The sequence below is a fragment of the Scyliorhinus torazame genome, chromosome 1 (genome assembly GCF_047496885.1).
Source record: "Scyliorhinus torazame isolate Kashiwa2021f chromosome 1, sScyTor2.1, whole genome shotgun sequence".
Classification (NCBI taxonomy): Eukaryota; Metazoa; Chordata; class Chondrichthyes; order Carcharhiniformes; family Scyliorhinidae; genus Scyliorhinus; species Scyliorhinus torazame.
Genome location: NC_092707.1, coordinates 423,270,265 through 423,292,397, shown reverse-complemented (window position 1 = coordinate 423,292,397; position 22,133 = coordinate 423,270,265). Strand labels below are relative to the sequence as shown.

Here is a 22,133-nt window from a genome sequence, read left to right as displayed (position 1 = left end):
CCATCGCCTCTTCCGACAGTGAGTTCCAGGCACTCACTACCCTTCCCCCGCCTCCTCCGACAGGGAGTTCCATCGCACTCGCTACCCTTCCCCCGCCTCTTCCGACAGCGAGTTCCAGGCACTCACTACCCTTCCAGCACCTCCTCCGACAGTGAGTTCCAGGCACCCACAACGCTTCAAGGACGTCCTCCGACAGCGAGTTCCAGGCACTCACTACCCTTCCAGCAGCAAGTTCCAGGCACTCACTACCCTTCCAGCACCTCCTCCGACATCGAGTTCCAGGCACTCACTACCCTTCCAGCACCTCCCCCGACATCGAGTTCCAGGCACTCACTACCCTTCCCCCGCCTACTCCGACAGCGAGTTCCATCGCACTCACTACCCTTCCAGCACCTCCTCCGACAGCGAGTTCCAGGCACTCACTACCCTTCCACCACCTCCTCCGACAGCGAGTTCCAGGCACTCACTACCCGTCCCTCGCCTCCTCCGACAGCGAGTTCCAGGCACTCACTACCCTTCCAGCACCTCCTCCGACAGCGAGTTCCATCGCATTCACTACCCTTCCACCACCTCCTCTGACAGCGAGTTCCAGGCACTCACTACCCTTCCAGCACCTCCTCCGACAGCGAGTTCCATCGCACTCACTACCCTTCCAGCACCTCCTCCGACAGCGAGTACCATCGCACCCACTACCCTTCCATCGCCTCCTCCGACAGCGAGTTCCAGGCACTCACTACCCTTCCCCCGCCTCCTCCGTCAGCGAGTTCCAGGCACCCACTACCCTTCCACCGCCTCCTCCGACAGCGAGTTCCAGGCACTCACTACCCTTCCACCGCCTCCTCCGACAGCGAGTTCCAGGCACCCGCTACCCTTCCACCGCCTCCTCCGGCAGCGAGTTCCAGGCACCCACTACCCTTCCACCGCCTCCTCCGACAGCGAGTTCCAGGCACTCACTACCCTTCCACCGCCTCCTCCGGCAGCGAGTTCCAGGCACTCACTACCCTTCCACCGCCTCCTCCGACAGCGAGTTCCAGGCACTCACTACCCTTCCAGCACCTCCTCCAGCAGCGAGTTCCAGGCACTCACTACCCTTCCAGCACCTCCTCCGACATCGAGTTCCAGGCACTCACTGCCCTTCCAGCACCTCCCCCGACATCGAGTTCCAGGCACTCACTACCCTTCCACCACCTCCTCCGACAACGAGTTCCAGGCACTCACTACCCTTCCCCCGCCTCCTCCGGCAGCGTGTTCCAGGCATTCACTACCCATCCAGCACCTCCTCCGACAGCGAGTTCCAGGCAATCACTACCCTTCCAGCACCTCCTCCGGCAGCGAGTTCCAGGCACTCACTACCCTTCCAGCACCTCCTCTGACATTGAGTTCCAGGCACTCACTACCCTTCCAGCACCTACCCCGACATCGAGTTCCAGGCACTCACTACCCTTCCACCACCTCCTCCGACAGCGAGTTCCAGGCACTCACTACCCTTCCACCGCCTCCTCCGACAGCGAGTTCCAGGCACTCACTACCCTTCCAGCACCTCCTCCGACAGCGAGTTCCATCGCACTCACTACCCTTCCAGCACCTCCTCCGACAGCGAGTTCCAGGCACTCACTACCCTTCCACCGCCTCCTCCGACAGCGAGTTCCAGGCACTCACTACCCTTCCACCGCCTCCTCCGACAGCGAGTTCCAGGCATTCACTACTCTTCCACCGCCTCCTCCGGCAGCGAGTTCCAAGCACTCACTACCCTTCCCCAGCCTCCTCCGACAGCGAGTTCCAGGCACTCACTACCCTTCGAGCACCTCCTCCGACAGCGAGTTCCAGGCACTCACTACCCTTCCACCGCCTCCTCCGACAGCGAGTTCCAGGCACTCACTACCCTTCCCCCGCCTCCTCCGACAGTGAGTTCCAGGCACTCACTACCCTTCCACCACCTCTTCCGACAGCGAGTTCCATCGCACTCACTACCCTTCCAGCACCTCCTCCGACAGCGAGTTCCATCGCACTCACTACCCTTCCAGCACCTCCTCCGGCAGCGAGTTCCAGGCACTCACTACCCTTCCAGCACCTCCTCCGACAGCGAGTTCCATCGCACTCACTACCCTTCCACCACCTCCTCCGACAGCGAGTTCCAGGCACTCACTACCCTTCCCCCGCCTCCTCCGACAGCGAGTTCCAGGCACTCACTACCCTTCCCCGCCTCCTCCGACAGCGAGTTGCAGGCACTCACTACCCTTCCACCACCTCTTCCGACAGCGAGTTCCATCGCACTCACTACCCTTCCCCCGCCTCCTCCGACAGCAAGTTCCATCGCACTCACTACCCTTCCAGCACCTCCTCCGGCAGCGAGTTCCAGGCACTCACTACCCTTCCAGCACCTCCTCCGACAGCGAGTTCCATCGCACTCACTACCCTTCCACCACCTCCTCCGACAGCGAGTTCCAGGCACTCACTACCCTTCCCCCGACTCCTCCGACAGCGAGTTCCATCGCACTCACTACCCTTCCAGCACCTCCCCCGACAGCGAGTTCCAGGCACCCACTACCCTTCCACCGCCTCCTCCGGCAGCGTGTTCCATGCACTCACTACCCTTCCAGCACCTCCTCCGACAGCGAGTTCCATCGCACTCACTACCCTTCCCCCGCCTCCTCCGACAGCGAGTTCCATCGCACTCACTACCCTTCCAGCACCTCCTCCGACAGCGAGTTCCAGGCTCTCACTACCCTTCCACCACCTCCTCCGACAGCGAGTTGCAGGCACTCACTACCCTTCCCCCGCCTCCTCCGACAGCGAGTTCCAGACACTCACTACCCTTCCAGCACCTCCTCCGACAGCGAGTTCCATCGCACTCACTACCTTTACACCAACTCCTCCGACAGCGAGTTCCAGGCACTCACTACCCTTCCAGCACCTCCTCCGACAGCGAGTTCCATCGCACCCAATACCCTTCCACCGCCTCCTCCGACAGCGAGTTCCAGGCACTCACTACCCTTCCCCCGCCTCCTCCGTCAGCGAGTTCCAGGCACCCACTTCCCTTCCACCGCCTCCTCCGACAGCGAGTTGCAGGCACTCACTACCCTTCCACCGCCTCCTCCGACAGCGAGTTCCAGGCACCCACTACCCTTCCACCGCCTCCTCCGACAGCGAGTTCCAGGCACTCACTACCCTTCCACCGCCTCCTCCGACAGCGAGTTCCAGGCATTCACTACCCTTGCACCGCCTCCTCCGGCAGCGAGTTCCAAGCACTCACTACCCTTCCACCGCCTCCTCCAGCAGCAAGTTCCAGGCACTCACTACCCTTCCAGCACCTCCTCCGACATCGAGTTCCAGGCACTCACTACCCTTCCCCCGCCTCCTCCGACAGCGAGTTCCATCGCACTCGCTACCCTTCCAGCACCTCCTCCGACAGCGAGTTCCAGGCACTCACTACCCTTCCACCACCTCCTCCGACAGCGAGTTCCAGGCACTCACTACCCTTCCCCCGCCTCCTCCGACAGCGAGTTCCAGGCACTCACTACCCTTCCAGCACCTCCTCCGACAGCGAGTTCCATCGCACTCACTACCCTTCCAGCACCTCCTCCGACAGCGAGTTCCAGGCACTCACTACCCTTCCAGCACCTCCTCCGACAGCGAGTTCCATCATACTCACTACCCTTCCCCCGCCTCCTCCGCCAGCGAGTTCCAGGCACTCACTACCCTTCCAGCACGTCCTCGGACAGCGAGTTCCATCGCACTCACTACCCTTCGAGCGCCTCCTCCGACAGCGAGTTCCAGGCACTCACTACCCTTCCAGAACCTCCTCCGACAGCGAGTTCCAGGCTCTCACTACCCTTCCACCACCTCCTCCGACAGCGAGTTCCAGGCACTCACTACCCTTCCCCCGCCTCCTCCGACAGCGAGTTCCAGACACTCACTACCCTTCCAGCACCTCCTCCGACAGCGAGTTCCATCGCACTCACTACCTTTCCACCAACTCCTCCGACAGCGAGTTCCAGGCACTCACTATCCTTCCAGCACCTCCTCCGACAGCGAGTTCCATCGCACCCAATACCCTTCCACCGACTCCTCCGACAGCGAGTTCCAGGCACTCACTACCCTTCCAGCACCTCCTCCGACAGCGAGTTCCAACGCACTCACTACCCTTCCCTCGCCTCTTCCGACAGCGAGTTCCAGGTACTCACTACCCTTCCAGCACCTCCTCCGACAGCGAGTTCCATCGCACTCACTACCCTTCCCCCGCCTCCTCCGACAGCGAGTTCCAGGCACTCACTACCCTTCCAGCACCTCCTCCGACAGCGAGTTCCATCGCACTCACTAACCTTCCCCCGCCTCCTCCGACAGCGAGTTCCAGGCACTCACTACCCTTCGAGCACCTCCTGCGACAGCGAGTTCCAGGCACTCACTACCCTTCCACCGCCTCCTCCGACAGCGAGTTCCAGACACTCACTACCCTTCCCCCGCCTCCTCCGACAGCGAGTTCCAGGCACTCACTACCCTTCCACCACCTCTTCCGACAGCGAGTTCCATCGCACTCACTACCCTTCCCCCGCCTCCTCCGACAGCGAGTTCCATCGCACTCACTACCCTTCCAGCACTTCCTCCGGCAGCGAGTTCCAGGCACTCACTACCCTTACAGCACCTCCTCCGACAGCGAGTTCCATCGCACTCACTACCCTTCCAGCACCTCCTCCGACAGCGAGTTCCAGGCTCTCACTACCCTTCCACCACCTCCTCCGACAGCGAGTTGCAGGCACTCACTACCCTTCCCCCGCCTCCTCCGACAGCGAGTTCCAGACACTCACTACCCTTCCAGCACCTCCTCCGACAGCGAGTTCCATCGCACTCACTACCCTTCCACCAACTCCTCCGACAGCGAGTTCCAGGCACTCACTACCCTTCCAGCACCTCCTCCGACAGCGAGTTCCATCGTACCCAATACCCTTCCACCGCCTCCTCCGACAGCGAGTTCCAGGCACTCACTACCCTTCCCCCGCCTCCTCCGTCAGCGAGTTCCAGGCACCCACTTCCCTTCCACCGCCTCCTCCGACAGCGAGTTCCATCGCACTCACTACCCTTCCATCACCTCCTCCGACAGCGAGTTCCAGGCACTCACTACCCTTCGAGCACCTCCTCCGACAGCGAGTTCCAGGCACTCACTACCCTTCCACCGCCTCCTCCGACAGCGAGTTCCAGGCACTCACTACCCTTCCCCCGCCTCCTCCGACAGCGAGTTCCAGGCACTCACTACCCTTCCACCACCTCTTCCGACAGCGAGTTCCATCGCACTCACTACCCTTCCCCCGCCTCCTCCGACAGCGAGTTCCATCGCACTCACTACCCTTCCAGCACTTCCTCCGGCAGCGAGTTCCAGGCACTCACTACCCTTACAGCACCTCCTCCGACAGCGAGTTCCATCGCACTCACTACCCTTCCAGCACCTCCTCCGACAGCGAGTTCCAGGCTCTCACTACTCTTCCACCACCTCCTCCGACAGCGAGTTGCAGGCACTCACTACCCTTCCCCCGCCTCCTCCGACAGCGAGTTCCAGACACTCACTACCCTTCCAGCACCTCCTCCGACAGCGAGTTCCATCGCACTCACTACCCTTCCACCAACTCCTCCGACAGCGAGTTCCAGGCACTCACTACCCTTCCAGCACCTCCTCCGACAGCGAGTTCCATCGTACCCAATACCCTTCCACCGCCTCCTCCGACAGCGAGTTCCAGGCACTCACTACCCTTCCCCCGCCTCCTCCGTCAGCGAGTTCCAGGCACCCACTTCCCTTCCACCGCCTCCTCCGACAGCGAGTTCCAGGCACTCACTACCCTTCCACCGCCTCCTCCGACAGCGAGTTCCAGGCACTCACTACCCTTCCACCGCCTCCTCCGACAGCGAGTTCCAGGCACTCACTACCCTTCCACCGCCTCCTCCGACAGCGAGTTCCAGGCATTCACTACCCTTCCACTGCCTCCTCCGGCAGCGAGTTCCAAGCACTCACTACCCTTCCACCGCCTCCTCCAGCAGCAAGTTCCAGGCACTCACTACCCTTCCAGCACCTCCTCCGACATCGAGTTCCAGGCCCTCACTACCCTTCCCCCGCCTCCTCCGACAGCGAGTTCCATCGCACTCACTACCCTTCCATCACCTCCTCCGACAGCGAGTTCCAGGCACTCACTACCCTTCCACCACCTCCTCCGACAGCGAGTTCCAGGCACTCACTACCCTTCCCCCGCCTCCTCCGACAGCGAGTTCCTGGCACTCACTACCCTTCCAGCACCTCCTCCGACAGCGAGTTCCATCGCACTCACTACCCTTCCAGCACCTCCTCCGACAGCGAGTTCCAGGCACTCACTACCCTTCCAGCACCTCCTCCGACAGCGAGTTCCATCGCACTCACTACCCTTCCCTCGCCTCTTCCGACAGCGAGTTCCAGGCACTCACTACCCTTCCAGCACCTCCTCCGACAGCGAGTTCCATCGCACTCACTACCCTTCCCCCGCCTCCTCCGACAGCGAGTTCCAGGCACTCACTACCCTTCCAGCACCTCCTCGGACAGCGAGTTCCATCGCACTCACTACCCTTCCCCCGCCTCCTCCGACAGCGAGTTCCAGGCACTCACTACCCTTCCACCGCCTCCTCCGACAGCGAGTTCCAGGCACTCACTACCCTTCCCCCGCCTCCTCCGACAGCGAGTTCCAGGCACTCACTACCCTTCCACGACCTCTTCCGACAGCGAGTTCCATCGCACTCACTACCCTTCCCCCGCCTCCTCCGACAGCGAGTTCCATCACACTCACTACCCTTCCAGCACCTCCTCCGACAGCGAGTTCCAGGCACTCACTACCCTTCCAGCACCTCCTCCGACAGCGAGTTCCATCGCACTCACTACCCTTCCCTCGCCTCTTCCGACAGCGAGTTCCAGGTACTCACTACCCTTCCAGCACCTCCTCCGACAGCGAGTTCCATCGCACTCACTACCCTTCCCCCGCCTCCTCCGACAGCGAGTTCCAGGCACTCACTACCCTTGAGCACCTCCTCGGACAGCGAGTTCCATCGCACTCACTACCCTTCCCCCGCCTCCTCCGACAGCGAGTTCCAGGCACTCATTACCCTTCGAGCACCTCCTCCGACAGCGAGTTCCAGGCACTCACTACCCTTCCACCGCCTCCTCCGACAGCGAGTTCCATGGAACTCACTACCCTTCCCCCGCCTCCTCCGACAGCGGGTTCCAGGCACTCACTACCCTTCCACCACCTCTTCCGACAGCGAGTTCCATCGCACTCACTACCCTTCCCCCGCCTCCTCCGACAGCGAGTTCCATCGCACTCACTACCCTTCCAGCACCTCCTCCGGCAGCGAGTTCCAGGCACTCACTACCCTTCCAGCACCTCCTCCGACAGCGAGTTCCATCGCACTCACTACCCTTCCAGCACCTCCTCCGACAGCGAGTTCCAGGCACTCACTACCCTTCCACCGCCTCCTCCGACAACGAGTTCCAGGCACTCACTACCCTTCCAGCACCTCCTCCGACAGCGAGTTCCAGGCACTCACTACCCTTCCCCCGCCTCCTCCGACAGTGAGTTCCATCGCACTCACTATCCTTCCACCGCCTCCTCCGACAGCGAGTTCCAGGCACTCACTACCCTTCCACCACCTCCTCCGACAGCGAGTTTCAGGCACTCATTACCCTTCTGGCACCTCCTCCGACAGCGAGTTCCAGGCACTCACTACCCTTCCATCGCCTCTTCCGACAGTGAGTTCCAGGCACTCACTACCCTTCCCCCGCCTCCTCCGACAGGGAGTTCCATCGCACTCACTACCCTTCCCCCGCCTCTTCCGACAGCGAGTTCCAGGCACTCACTACCCTTCCAGCACCTCCTCCGACAGTGAGTTCCAGGCACCTACAACGCTTCAAGGACGTCCTCCGACAGCGAGTTCCAGGCACTCACTACCCTTCCAGCAGCAAGTTCCAGGCACTCACTACCCTTCCACCGCCTCCTCCGACAGCGAGTTCCAGGCACTCACTACCCTTCCACCGCCTCCTCCGACAGCGAGTTCCAGGCACTCACTACCCTTCCACCACCTCCTCTGACAGCGAGTTCCAGGCACTCACTACCCTTCCAGCACCTCCTCCGACAGCGAGTTCCATCGCACTCACTACCCTTCCAGCACCTCCTCCGACAGCGAGTTCCATCGCACCCACTACCCTTCCACCGCCTCCTCCGACAGCGAGTTCCAGGCACTCACTACCCTTCCCCCGCCTCCTCCGTCAGCGAGTTCCAGGCACCCACTACCCTTCCACCGCCTCCTCCGACAGCGAGTTCCAGGCACTCACTGCCCTTCCACCGCCTCCTCCGACAGCGAGTTCCAGGCACCCACTACCCTTCCACCGCCTCCTCCGGCAGCGAGTTCCAGGCACCCACTACCCTTCCACCGCCTCCTCCGACAGCGAGTTCCAGGCACTCACTACCGTTCCACCGCCTCCTCCGGCAGCGAGTTCCAGGCACTCACTACCCTTCCAGCACCTCCACCGACAGCGAGTTCCATCGCACTCACTACCCTTCCACCACCTCCTCCGACAGCGAGTTCCAGGCACTCATTACCCTTCCCCCGCCTCCTCCGACAGCGAGTTCCAGGCACTCACTACCCTTCCACCGCCTCCTCCGACAGCGAGTTCCAGGCACTCACTACCCTTCCCCGCCTCCTCCGACAGCGAGTTGCAGGCACTCACTACCCTTCCACCACCTCTTCCGACCGCGAGTTCCATTGCACTCACTACCCTTCCCCCGCCTCCTCCGACAGCAAGTTCCATCGCACTCACTACCCTTCCAGCACCTCCTCCGGCAGCGAGTTCCATGCACTCACTACCCTTCCAGCACCTCCTCCGACAGCGAGTTCCATCGCACTCACTACCCTTCCCCCGCCTCCTCCGACAGCGAGTTCCATCGCACTCACTACCCTTCCAGCACCTCCTCCGACAGCGAGTTCCAGGCTCTCACTACCCTTCCACCACCTCCTCCGACAGCGAGTTGCAGGCACTCACTACCCTTCCCCCGCCTCCTCCGACAGCGAGTTCCAGGCACTCACTACCCTTCCCCCGCCTCCTCCGTCAGCGAGTTCCAGGCACCCACTTCCCTTCCACCGCCTCCTCCGACAGCGAGTTGCAGGCACTCACTACCCTTCCACCGCCTCCTCCGACAGCGAGTTCCAGGCACCCACTACCCTTCCACCGCCTCCTCCGACAGCGAAATCCAGGCACTCACTACCCTTCCACCGCCTCCTCCGACAGCGAGTTCCAGGCATTCACTACCCTTCCACCGCCTCCTCCGGCAGCGAGTTCCAAGCACTCACTACCCTTCCACCGCCTCCTCCAGCAGCAAGTTCCAGGCACTCACTACCCTTCCAGCACCTCCTCCGACATCGAGTTCCAGGCACTCACTACCCTTCCCCCGCCTCCTCCGACAGCGAGTTCCATCGCACTCGCTACCCTTCCAGCACCTCCTCCGACAGCGAGTTCCAGGCACTCACTACCCTTCCACCACCTCCTCCGACAGCGAGTTCCAGGCACTCACTACCCTTCCCCCGCCTCCTCCGACAGCGAGTTCCAGGCACTCACTACCCTTCCAGCACCTCCTCCGACAGCGAGTTCCATCGCACTCACTACCCTTCCAGCACCTCCTCCGACAGCGAATTCCAGGCACTCACTACCCTTCCAGCACCTCCTCCGACAGCGAGTTCCATCGCACTCACTACCCTTCCCTCGCCTCTTCCGACAGCGAGTTCCAGGCACTCACTACCCTTCCAGCACCTCCTCCGACAGCGAGTTCCATCACACTCACTACCCTTCCCCCGCCTCCTCCGCCAGCGAGTTCCAGGCACTCACTACCCTTCCAGCACCTCCTCGGACAGCGAGTTCCATCGCACTCACTACCCTTCCCCCGCCTCCTCCGACAGCGAGTTCCAGGCACTCACTACCCTTCGAGCACCTCCTCCGACAGCGAGTTCCAGGCACTCACTACCCTTCCACTGCCTCCTCCGACAGCGAGTTCCAGGCACTCACTACCCTTCCCCCGCCTCCTCCGACAGCGAGTTCTAGGCACTCACTACCCTTCCACCACCTCTTCCGACAGCGAGTTCCATCGCACTCACTACCCTTCCCCCGCCTCCTCCGACAGCGAGTTCCATCGCACTCACTACCCTTCCAGCACCTCCTCCGACAGCGAGTTCCAGGCACTCACTACCCTTCCAGCACCTCCTCCGACAGCGAGTTCCAACGCACTCACTACCCTTCCCTCGCCTCTTCCGACAGCGAGTTCCAGGTACTCACTACCCTTCCAGCACCTCCTCCGACAGCGAGTTCCATCGCACTCACTACCCTTCCCCCGCCTCCTCCGACAGCGAGTTCCAGGCACTCACTACCCTTCCAGCACCTCCTCGGACAGCGAGTTCCATCGCACTCACTACCCTTCCCCCGCCTCCTCCGACAGCGACTTCCAGGCACTCACTACCCTTCGAGCACCTCCTCCGACAGCGAGTTCCAGGCACTCACTACCCTTCCACCGCCTCCTCCGACAGCGAGTTCCAGGCACTCACTACCCTTCCCCCGCCTCCTCCGACAGCGAGTTCCAGGCACTCACTACCCTTCCACCACCTCTTCCGACAGCGAGTTCCATCGCACTCACTACCCTTGCCCCGCCTCCTCCGACAGCGAGTTCCATCGCACTCACTACCCTTCCAGCACCTCCTCCGGCAGCGAGTTCCATCGCACTCACTACCCTTCCAGCACTTCCTCCGGCAGCGAGTTCCAGGCACTCACTACCCTTCCAGCACCTCCTCCGACAGCGAGTTCCATCGCACTCACTACCCTTCCAGCACCTCCTCCGACAGCGAGTTCCAGGCTCTCACTACCCTTCCACCACCTCCTCCGACAGCGAGTTGCAGGCACTCACTACCCTTCCCCCGCCTCCTCCGACAGCGAGTTCCAGACACTCACTACCCTTCTAGCACCTCCTCCGACAGCGAGTTCCATCGCACTCACTACCCTTCCACCAACTCCTCCGACAGCGAGTTCCAGGCACTCACTACCCTTCCAGCACCTCCTCCGACAGCGAGTTCCATCGTACCCAATACCCTTCCACCGCCTCCTCCGACAGCGAGTTCCAGGCACTCACTACCCTTCCCACGCCTCCTCCGTCAGCGAGTTCCAGGCACCCACTTCCCTTCCACCGCCTCCTCCGACAGCGAGTTCCAGGCACTCACTACCCTTCCACCGCCTCCTCCGACAGCGAGTTCCAGGCACTCACTACCCTTCCACCGCCTCCTCCGACAGCGTGTTCCAGGCACTCACTACCCTTCCACCGCCTCCTCCGACAGCGAGTTCCAGGCATTCACTACCCTTCCACCGCCTCCTCCGACAGCGAGTTCCAGGCACTCACTACCCTTCCACCGCCTCTTCCGACAGCGAGTTCCAGGCACTCACTACCCTTCCACCGCCTCCTCCGGCAGCGAGTTCCAAGCACTCACTACCCTTCCACCGCCTCCTCCAGCAGCAAGTTCCAGGCACTCACTACCCTTCCAGCACCTCCTCCGACATCGAGTTCCAGGCACTCACTACCCTTCCCCCGCCTCCTCCGACAGCGAGTTCCATCGCACTCACTACCCTTCCATCACCTCCTCCGACAGCGAGTTCCAGGCACTCACTACCCTTCCACCACCTCCTCCGACAGCGAGTTCCAGGCACTCACTACCCTTCCCCCGCCTCCTCCGACAGCGAGTTCCTGGCACTCACTACCCTTCCAGCACCTCCTCCGACAGCGAGTTCCATCGCACTCACTACCCTTCCAGCACCTCCTCCGACAGCGAGTTCCAGGCACTCACTACCCTTCCAGCACCTCCTCCGACAGCGAGTTCCATCGCACTCACTACCCTTCCCCCGCCTCCTCCGACAGCGAGTTCCAGGCACTCATTACCCTTCGAGCACCTCCTCCGACAGCGAGTTCCAGGCACTCACTACCCTTCCACCGCCTCCTCCGACAGCGAGTTCCATGGAACTCACTACCCTTCCCCCGCCTCCTCCGACAGCGGGTTCCAGGCACTCACTACCCTTCCACCACCTCTTCCGACAGCGAGTTCCATCGCACTCACTACCCTTCCCCCGCCTCCTCCGACAGCGAGTTCCATCGCACTCACTACCCTTCCAGCACCTCCTCCGGCAGCGAGTTCCAGGCACTCACTACCCTTCCAGCACCTCCTCCGACAGCGAGTTCCATCGCACTCACTACCCTTCCAGCACCTCCTCCGACAGCGAGTTCCAGGCACTCACTACCCTTCCACCGCCTCCTCCGACAGCGAGTTCCAGGCACTCACTACCCTTCCAGCACCTCCTCCGACAGCGAGTTCCAGGCACTCACTACCCTTCCCCCGCCTCCTCCGACAGTGAGTTCCATCGCACTCACTATCCTTCCACCGCCTCCTCCGACAGCGAGTTCCAGGCACTCACTACCCTTCCACCACCTCCTCCGACAGCGAGTTTCAGGCACTCATTACCCTTCTGGCACCTCCTCCGACTGCGAGTTCCAGGCACTCACTACCCTTCCATCGCCTCTTCCGACAGTGAGTTCCAGGCACTCACTACCCTTCCCCCGCCTCCTCCGACAGGGAGTTCCATCGCACTCACTACCCTTCCCCCGCCTCTTCCGACAGCGAGTTCCAGGCACTCACTACCCTTCCAGCACCTCCTCCGACAGTGAGTTCCAGGCACCTACAACGCTTCAAGGACGTCCTCCGACAGCGAGTTCCAGGCACTCACTACCCTTCCAGCAGCAAGTTCCAGGCACTCACTACCCTTCCACCGCCTCCTCCGACAGCGAGTTCCAGACACTCACTACCCTTCCACCGCCTCCTCCGACAGCGAGTTCCAGGCACTCACTACCCTTCCACCACCTCCTCTGACAGCGAGTTCCAGGCACTCACTACCCTTCCAGCACCTCCTCCGACAGCGAGTTCCATCGCACTCACTACCCTTCCAGCACCTCCTCCGACAGCGAGTTCCATCGCACCCACTACCCTTCCACCGCCTCCTCCGACAGCGAGTTCCAGGCACTCACTACCCTTCCCCCGCCTCCTCCGTCAGCGAGTTCCAGGCACCCACTACCCTTCCACCGCCTCCTCCGACAGCGAGTTCCAGGCACTCACTACCCTTCCACCGCCTCCTCCGACAGCGAGTTCCAGGCACCCACTACCCTTCCACCGCCTCCTCCGGCAGCGAGTTCCAGGCACCCACTACCCTTCCACCGCCTCCTCCGACAGCGAGTTCCAGGCACTCACTACCGTTCCACCGCCTCCTCCGGCAGCGAGTTCCAGGCACTCACTACCCTTCCAGCACCTCCACCGACAGCGAGTTCCATCGCACTCACTACCCTTCCACCACCTCCTCCGACAGCGAGTTCCAGGCACTCATTACCCTTCCCCCGCCTCCTCCGACAGCGAGTTCCAGGCACTCACTACCCTTCCACCGCCTCCTCCGACAGCGAGTTCCAGGCACTCACTACCCTTCCCCGCCTCCTCCGACAGCGAGTTGCAGGCACTCACTACCCTTCCACCACCTCTTCCGACCGCGAGTTCCATCGCACTCACTACCGTTCCCCCGCCTCCTCCGACAGCAAGTTCCATCGCACTCACTACCCTTCCAGCACCTCCTCCGGCAGCGAGTTCCATGCACTCACTACCCTTCCAGCACCTCCTCCGACAGCGAGTTCCATCGCACTCACTACCCTTCCCCCGCCTCCTCCGACAGCGAGTTCCATCGCACTCACTACCCTTCCAGCACCTCCTCCGACAGCGAGTTCCAGGCTCTCACTACCCTTCCACCACCTCCTCCGACAGCGAGTTGCAGGCACTCACTACCCTTCCCCCGCCTCCTCCGACAGCGAGTTCCAGACACTCACTACCCTTCTAGCACCTCCTCCGACAGCGAGTTCCATCGCACTCACTACCCTTCCACCAACTCCTCCGACAGCGAGTTCCAGGCACTCACTACCCTTCCAGCACCTCCTCCGACAGCGAGTTCCATCGTACCCAATACCCTTCCACCGCCTCCTCCGACAGCGAGTTCCAGGCACTCACTACCCTTCCCACGCCTCCTCCGTCAGCGAGTTCCAGGCACCCACTTCCCTTCCACCGCCTCCTCCGACAGCGAGTTCCAGGCACTCACTACCCTTCCACCGCCTCCTCCGACAGCGAGTTCCAGGCACTCACTACCCTTCCACCGCCTCCTCCGACAGCGTGTTCCAGGCACTCACTACCCTTCCACCGCCTCCTCCGACAGCGAGTTCCAGGCATTCACTACCCTTCCACCGCCTCCTCCGACAGCGAGTTCCAGGCACTCACTACCCTTCCACCGCCTCTTCCGACAGCGAGTTCCAGGCACTCACTACCCTTCCACCGCCTCCTCCGGCAGCGAGTTCCAAGCACTCACTACCCTTCCACCGCCTCCTCCAGCAGCAAGTTCCAGGCACTCACTACCCTTCCAGCACCTCCTCCGACATGGAGTTCCAGGCACTCACTACCCTTCCCCCGCCTCCTCCGACAGCGAGTTCCATCGCACTCACTACCCTTCCATCACCTCCTCCGACAGCGAGTTCCAGGCACTCACTACCCTTCCACCACCTCCTCCGACAGCGAGTTCCAGGCACTCACTACCCTTCCCCCGCCTCCTCCGACAGCGAGTTCCTGGCACTCACTACCCTTCCAGCACCTCCTCCGACAGCGAGTTCCATCGCACTCACTACCCTTCCAGCACCTCCTCCGACAGCGAGTTCCAGGCACTCACTACCCTTCCAGCACCTCCTCCGACAGCGAGTTCCATCGCACTCACTACCCTTCCCTCGCCTCTTCCGACAGCGAGTTCCAGGCACTCACTACCCTTCCAGCACCTCCTCCGACAGCGAGTTCCATCGCACTCACTACCCTTCCCCCGCCTCCTCCGACAGCGAGTTCCAGGCACTCACTACCCTTCCAGCACCTCCTCGGACAGCGAGTTCCATCGCACTCACTACCCTTCCCCCGCCTCCTCCGACAGCGAGTTCCAGACACTCACTACCCTTCGAGCACCTCCTCCGACAGCGAGTTCCAGGCACTCACTACCCTTCCACCGCCTCCTCCGACAGCGAGTTCCAGGCACTCACTACCCTTCCCCCGCCTCCTCCGACAGCGAGTTCCAGGCACTCACTACCCTTCCACCACCTCTTCCGACAGCGAGTTCCATCGCACTCACTACCCTTCCCCCGCCTCCTCCGACAGCGAGTTCCATCGCACTCACTACCCTTCCAGCACCTCCTCCGACAGCGAGTTGCAGGCACTCACTACCCTTCCAGCACCTCCTCCGACAGCGAGTTCCATCGCACTCACTACCCTTCCCTCGCCTCTTCCGACAGCGAGTTCCAGGTACTCACTACCCTTCCAGCACCTCCTCCGACAGCGAGTTCCATCGCACTCACTACCCTTCCCCCGCCTCCTCCGACAGCGAGTTCCAGGCACTCACTACCCTTGAGCACCTCCTCGGACAGCGAGTTCCATCGCACTCACTACCCTTCCCCCGCCTCCTCCGACAGCGAGTTCCAGACACTCACTACCCTTCGAGCACCTCCTCCGACAGCGAGTTCCAGGCACTCACTACCCTTCCACCGCCTCCTCCGACAGCGAGTTCCAGGCACTCACTACCCTTCCCCCGCCTCCTCCGACAGCGAGTTCCAGGCACTCACTACCCTTCCACCACCTCTTCCGACAGCGAGTTCCATCGCACTCACTACCCTTCCCCCGCCTCCTCCGACAGCGAGTTCCATCGCACTCACTACCCTTCCAGCACCTCCTCCGACAGCGAGTTCCAGGCACTCACTACCCTTCCAGCACCTCCTCCGACAGCGAGTTCCATTGCACTCACTACCCTTCCCTCGCCTCTTCCGACAGCGAGTTCCAGGTACTCACTACCCTTCCAGCACCTCCTCCGACAGCGAGTTCCATCGCACTCACTACCCTTCCCCCGCCTCCTCCGACAGCGAGTTCCAGGCACTCACTACCCTTGAGCACCTCCTCGGACAGCGAGTTCCATCGCACTCACTACCCTTCCCCCGCCTCCTCCGACAGCGAGTTCCAGGCACTCACTACCCTTCGAGCACCTCCTCCGACAGCGAGTTCCAGGCACTCACTACCCTTCCACCGCCTCCTCCGACAGCGAGTTCCATGGAACTCACTACCCTTCCCCCGCCTCCTCCGACAGCGAGTTCCATCGCACTCACTACCCTTCCAGCACCTCCTCCGGCAGCGAGTTCCAGGCACTCACTACGCTTCCAGCACCTCCTCCGACAGCGAGTTCCATCGCACTCACTACCCTTCCAGCACCTCCTCCGACAGCGAGTTCCAGGCACTCACTACCCTTCCACCGCCTCCTCCGACAGCGAGTTCCAGGCACTCACTACCCTTCCAGCACCTCCTCCGACAGCGAGTTCCAGGCACTCACTACCCTTCCCCCGCCTCCTCCGACAGTGAGTTCCATCGCACTCACTATCCTTCCACCGCCTCCTCCGACAGCGAGTTCCAGGCACTCACTACCCTTCCACCACCTCCTCCGACAGCGAGTTTCAGGCACTCATTACCCTTCTGGCACCTCCTCCGACAGCGAGTTCCAGGCACTCACTACCCTTCCACCGCCTCCTCTGACAGGGAGTTCCATCGCACTCACTACCCTTCCCCCGCCTCTTCCGACAGCGAGTTCCAGGCACTCACTACCCTTCCAGCACCTCCTCCGACAGTGAGTTCCAGGCACCCACAACGCTTCAAGGACGTCCTCCGACAGCGAGTTCCAGGCACTCACTACCCTTCCAGCAGCAAGTTCCAGGCACTCACTACCCTTCCACCGCCTCCTCCGACAGCGAGTTCCAGGCACTCACTCCCCTTCCACCGCCTCCTCCGACAGCGAGTTCCAGGCACTCACTACCCTTCCAGCACCTCCTCCGACATCGAGTTCCAGGCACTCACTACCCTTCCAGCACCTCCCCCGACATCGAGTTCCAGGCACTCACTACCCTTCCCCCGCCTACTCCGACAGCGACTTCCATCGCACTCACTACCCTTCCAGCACCTCCTCCGACAGCGAGTTCCAGGCACTCACTACCCTTCCACCACCTCCTCCGACAGCGAGTTCCAGGCACTCACTACCCTTCCCTCGCCTCCTCCGACAGCGAGTTCCAGGCACTCACTACCCTTCCAGCACCTCCTCCGACAGCGAGTTCCATCGCATTCACTACCCTTCCACCACCTCCTCTGACAGCGAGTTCCAGGCACTCACTACCCTTCCAGCACCTCCTCCGACAGCGAGTTCCATCGCACTCACTACCCTTCCAGCACCTCCTCCGACAGCGAGTTCCATCGCACCCACTACCCTTCCACCGCCTCCTCCGACAGCGAGTTCCAGGCACTCACTACCCTTCCCCCGCCTCCTCCGTCAGCGAGTTCCAGGCACCCACTACCATTCCACCGCCTCCTCCGACAGCGAGTTCCAGGCACTCACTACCCTTCCACCGCCTCCTCCGGCAGCGAGTTCCAGGCACCCACTACCCTTCCACCGCCTCCTCCGACAGCGAGTTCGAGGCACTCACTACCCTTCCACCGCCTCCTCCGGCAGCGAGTTCCAGGCACTCACTACCCTTCCACCGCCTCCTCCGACAGCGAGTTCCAGGCACTCACTACCCTTCCAGCACCTCCTCCAGCAGCGAGTTCCAGGCACTCACTACCCTTCCAGCACCTCCTCCGACATCGAGTTCCAGGCACTCACTACCCTTCCAGCACCTCCCCCGACATCGAGTTCCAGGCACTCACTACCCTTCCACCACCTCCTCCGACAACGAGTTCCAGGCACTCACTACCCTTCCCCCGCCTCCTCCGGCAGCGTGTTCCAGGCATTCACTACCCATCCAGCACCTCCTCCGACAGCGAGTTCCAGGCACTCACTACCCTTCCAGCACCTCCTCCGGCAGCGAGTTCCAGGCACTCACTACCCTTCCAGCACCTCCTCTGACATTGAGTTCCAGGCACTCACTACCCTTCCAGCACCTCCCACGACATCGAGTTCCAGGCACTCACTACCCTTCCACCACCTCCTCCGACAGCGAGTTCCAGGCACTCACTACCCTTCCCCCGCCTCCTCCGACAGCGAGTTCCAGGCACTCACTACCCTTCCAACGCCTCCTCCGACAGCGAGTTCCAGGCACCCACTACCCTTCCAGCACCTCGTCCGACAGCGAGTTCCAGGCACTCACTACCCTTCCCCCGCCTCCTCCGGCAGCGAGTTCCAGGCACTCACTACTCTTCCAGCACCTCTTCTGGCAGCGAGTTCCAGGCACTCACTACCCTTCCACCGCCTCCTCCGGCAGCGAGTTCCTGGCACTCACTACCCTTCCACCGTCTCCTCCGACAGCGAGTTCCAGGCACTCACTACCCTTCCACCGCCTCCTCCGACAGCGAGTTCCTGGCACTCACTACCCTTCCACCGCCTCCTCCGACAGCGAGTTCCTGGCACTCACTACCCTTCCACCGTCTCCTCCAACAGCGAGTTCCAGGCACTCACTTCCCTTCCACCGCCTCCTCCGGCAGCGAGTTCCTGGCACTCACTACCCTTCCACCGTCTCCTCCGACAGCGCGCAATCAGAGGCTCAGTGGAGTCTCAGAACAGCCCATTCCTCCTGACGCTTCAGCCCACTCCCAGTACTCACCACTCCGTTGATCCCATTCTTCACGGCCGTCGATTTTAGTGGCACTACCACCAGGTACGTCTTTATCTCCTTCTCCCGCAAATACTCATTCCTCGTTTCCCCTTCTCCCGGTTCGAGTTCGAACTCTCCATTCAGACAATTACAAGTGCTCTGGGAGATATGGACTCTCCTGTTAACAGAGGTTACAATCAGTACTTTCCCATTCCTGTCCCTCACTGCCAGCACAACACAGCCAGACGAAGGAGCTGGACAAGAGGAATCCACAACGGAAATGTGAGCTGCTGCCTCTGTCTGGGCATCGGGAAGAAAGTGTTCACAACCCCCACTCCGGAGACTTCAAAACGTAATCCAAACCGACACCCCACGGTCAGTACTGAGGGAGTGCTGCACTGTCAGAGAGTCAGTACTGAGGGAGTGCTGCACTGTCAGAGGGTCAGTACTGAGGGAGTGCTGCACTGTCAGAGGGTCAGTACTGAGGGAGTGCCGCACTGTCAGAGGGTCAGTACTGAGGGAGTGCCGCACTGTCAGAGGGTCAGTACTGAGGGAGTGCCGCACTGTTAGAGGGTCAGTACTGAGGGAGTGCCGCACTGTGAGAGGGTCGGTACTGAGGGAGTGCTGCACTGTCAGAGGATCAGTACTGAGGGAGAGCTGCACTGTTAGAGGGTCAGTACTGAGGGAGTGCCGCACTGTGAGAGGGTCGGTACTGAGGGAGTGCTGCACTGTCAGAGGGTCAGTACTGAGGGAGTGCCGCACTGTCAGAGGGTCAGTACTGAGGGAGTGCCGCACTGTCAGAGGGTCAGTACTGAGGGAGTGCCGCACTGTCAGAGGGTCAGTACTGAGGGAGTGCCGCACTGTCAGAGGGTCAGTACTGAGGGAGTGCTGCACTGTCAGAGGGTCAGTACTGAGGGAGTGCCGCACTGTCAGAGGGTCAGTACTGAGGGAGTGCCGCACTGTCAGAGGGTCAGTACTGAGGGAGTGCCGCACTGTCAGAGGGTCAGTACTGAGGGAGTGCCGCACTGTCAGAGGGTCAGTACTGAGGGAGTGCCGCACTGTCAGAGGATCAGTACTGAGGGAGTGCTGCACTGTCAGAGGGTCAGTACTGAGGGAGTGCCGCACTGTTAGAGGGTCAGTACTGAGGGAGTGCCGCACTGTGAGAGGGTCGGTACTGAGGGAGTGCTGCACTGTCAGAGGGTCAGTACTGAGGGAGTGCTGCACTGTCAGAGGGTCAGTACTGAGGGAGTGCCGCACTATCGGAGGGTCTGTACTGAGGGAGTGCCGCACAGTCAGAGAGTCAGTACTGAGGGAGTGCTGCACTGTCAGAGGGTCAGTATTGAGGGAGTGCCGCACTGTCAGAGGGTCAGTACTGAGGGAGTGCTGCACTGTCAGAGGGTCAGTACTGAGGGAGTGCCGCACTGTCAGAGGGTCAGTACTGAGGGAGTGCAGCACTGTCAGAGGGTCAGTACTGAGGGAGTGCTGAACTGTCAGAGGGTCAGTACTGAGGGAGTGCTGCACTGTCAGAGGGTCAGTACTGAGGGAGTGCCGCACTGTCAGAGGGTCAGTACTGAGGGAGTGCCGCACTGTCACAGTGTCAGTACTGAGGGAGTGCTGCACTGTCAGAGGGTCAGTACTGAGGGAGTGCCGCACTGTCAGAGTGTCAGTACTGAGGGAGTGCTGCACTGTCAGAGGGTAAGTACTGAGGGAGTGCCGCACTGTCAGAGGGCCAGTACTGAGGGAGTGCCGCACTGTCAGAGGGTCAGTACTGAGGGAGTGCTGCACTGTCAGAGGGCCAGTACTGAGGGAGTGCTGCACTGTCAGAGGGTCAGTACTGAGGGAGTGCCGCACTGTCAGAGGGTCAGTACTGAGGGAGTGCTGCACTGTCAGAAGGTCAGTACTGAGGGAGTGCTGCACTGTCAGAGGGTCAGTACTGAGGGAGTGCTGCACTGTCAGAGGGTCAGTACTGAGGGAGTGCCGCACAGTCAGAGAGTCAGTACTGTGGGAGTGCCGCACTGTCAGAGGGTCAGTGCTGAGGGAGTGCTGTACTGTCAGAGGGTCAGTGCTGAGGGAGTGCTGCACTGTCAGAAGGTCAGTACTGAGGGAGTGCTGCACTGTCAGAGGGTCAGTACTGAGGGAGTGCTGCACTGTCAGAGGGTCAGTACTGAGGGTGTGCTGCACTGTCAGAGGGTCAGTACTGAGGGAGTGCTGCACTGTCAGAGGGTCAGTACTGAGGGAGTGCTGCACTGTCAGAGGGTCAGTACTGAGGGAGTGCGGCACTGTCAGAGGGTCAGTACTGAGGGAGTGCCGCACTGTCAGAGTGTCAGTACTGAGGGAGTGCTGCACTGTCAGAGGGTCAGTACTGAGGGAGTGCTGAACTGTCAGAGGGTCAGTACTGAGGGAGTGCTGCACTGTCAGAGGGTCAGTACTGAGGGAGTGCCGCACTGTCAGAGGGTCAGTACTGAGGGAGTGCCGCACTGTCACAGTGTCAGTACTGAGGGAGTGCTGCACTGTCAGAGGGTCAGTACTGAGGGAGTGCCGCACTGTCAGAGTGTCAGTACTGAGGGAGTGCTGCACTGTCAGAGGGTAAGTACTGAGGGAGTGCCGCACTGTCAGAGGGCCAGTACTGAGGGAGTGCCGCACTGTCAGAGGGTCAGTACTGAGGGAGCGCTGCACTGTCAGAGGGCCAGTACTGAGGGAGTGCTGCACTGTCAGAGGGTCAGTACTGAGGGAGTGCCGCACTGTCAGAGGGTCAGTACTGAGGGAGTGCTGCACTGTCAGAAGGTCAGTACTGAGGGAGTGCTGCACTGTCAGAGGGTCAGTACTGAGGGAGTGCTGCACTGTCAGAGGGTCAGTACTGAGGGAGTGCCGCACAGTCAGAGAGTCAGTACTGTGGGAGTGCCGCACTGTCAGAGGGTCAGTGCTGAGGGAGTGCTGTACTGTCAGAGGGTCAGTGCTGAGGGAGTGCTGCACTGTCAGAAGGTCAGTACTGAGGGAGTGCTGCACTGTCAGAGGGTCAGTACTGAGGGAGTGCTGCACTGTCAGAGGGTCAGTACTGAGGGTGTGCTGCACTGTCAGAGGGTCAGTACTGAGGGAGTGCTGCACTGTCAGAGGGTCAGTACTGAGGGAGTGCTGCACTGTCAGAGGGTCAGTACTGAGGGAGTGCGGCACTGTCAGAGGGTCAGTACTGAGGGAGTGCCGCACTGTCAGAGTGTCAGTACTGAGGGAGTGCTGCACTGTCAGAGGGTCAGTACTGAGGGAGTGCTGCACTGTCAGAGGGTCAGTACTGAGGGAGTGCCGCACTGTCAGAGGGTCAGTACTGAGGGAGTGCCGCACTGTCAGAGGGTCAGTACTGAGGGAGTGCCGCACTGT

General features: G+C 61.3%; 1 protein-coding gene across 3 annotated transcripts in view; it reads right to left on the bottom strand.

Moving 5' to 3' along the window:
* The window catches only part of adcy3a (adenylate cyclase 3a), a 459,057-nt gene that overhangs the window by 403,981 nt on the left and 32,943 nt on the right, over positions 1-22,133 (bottom strand). For all 3 annotated transcript variants that reach the window (XM_072515495.1, XM_072515496.1, XM_072515491.1), the window contains one exon: positions 18,771-18,939. In XM_072515495.1, coding sequence (XP_072371596.1) covers positions 18,771-18,939 — 169 coding nt within the window. The remainder of the gene's footprint in view (positions 1-18,770; positions 18,940-22,133) is intronic.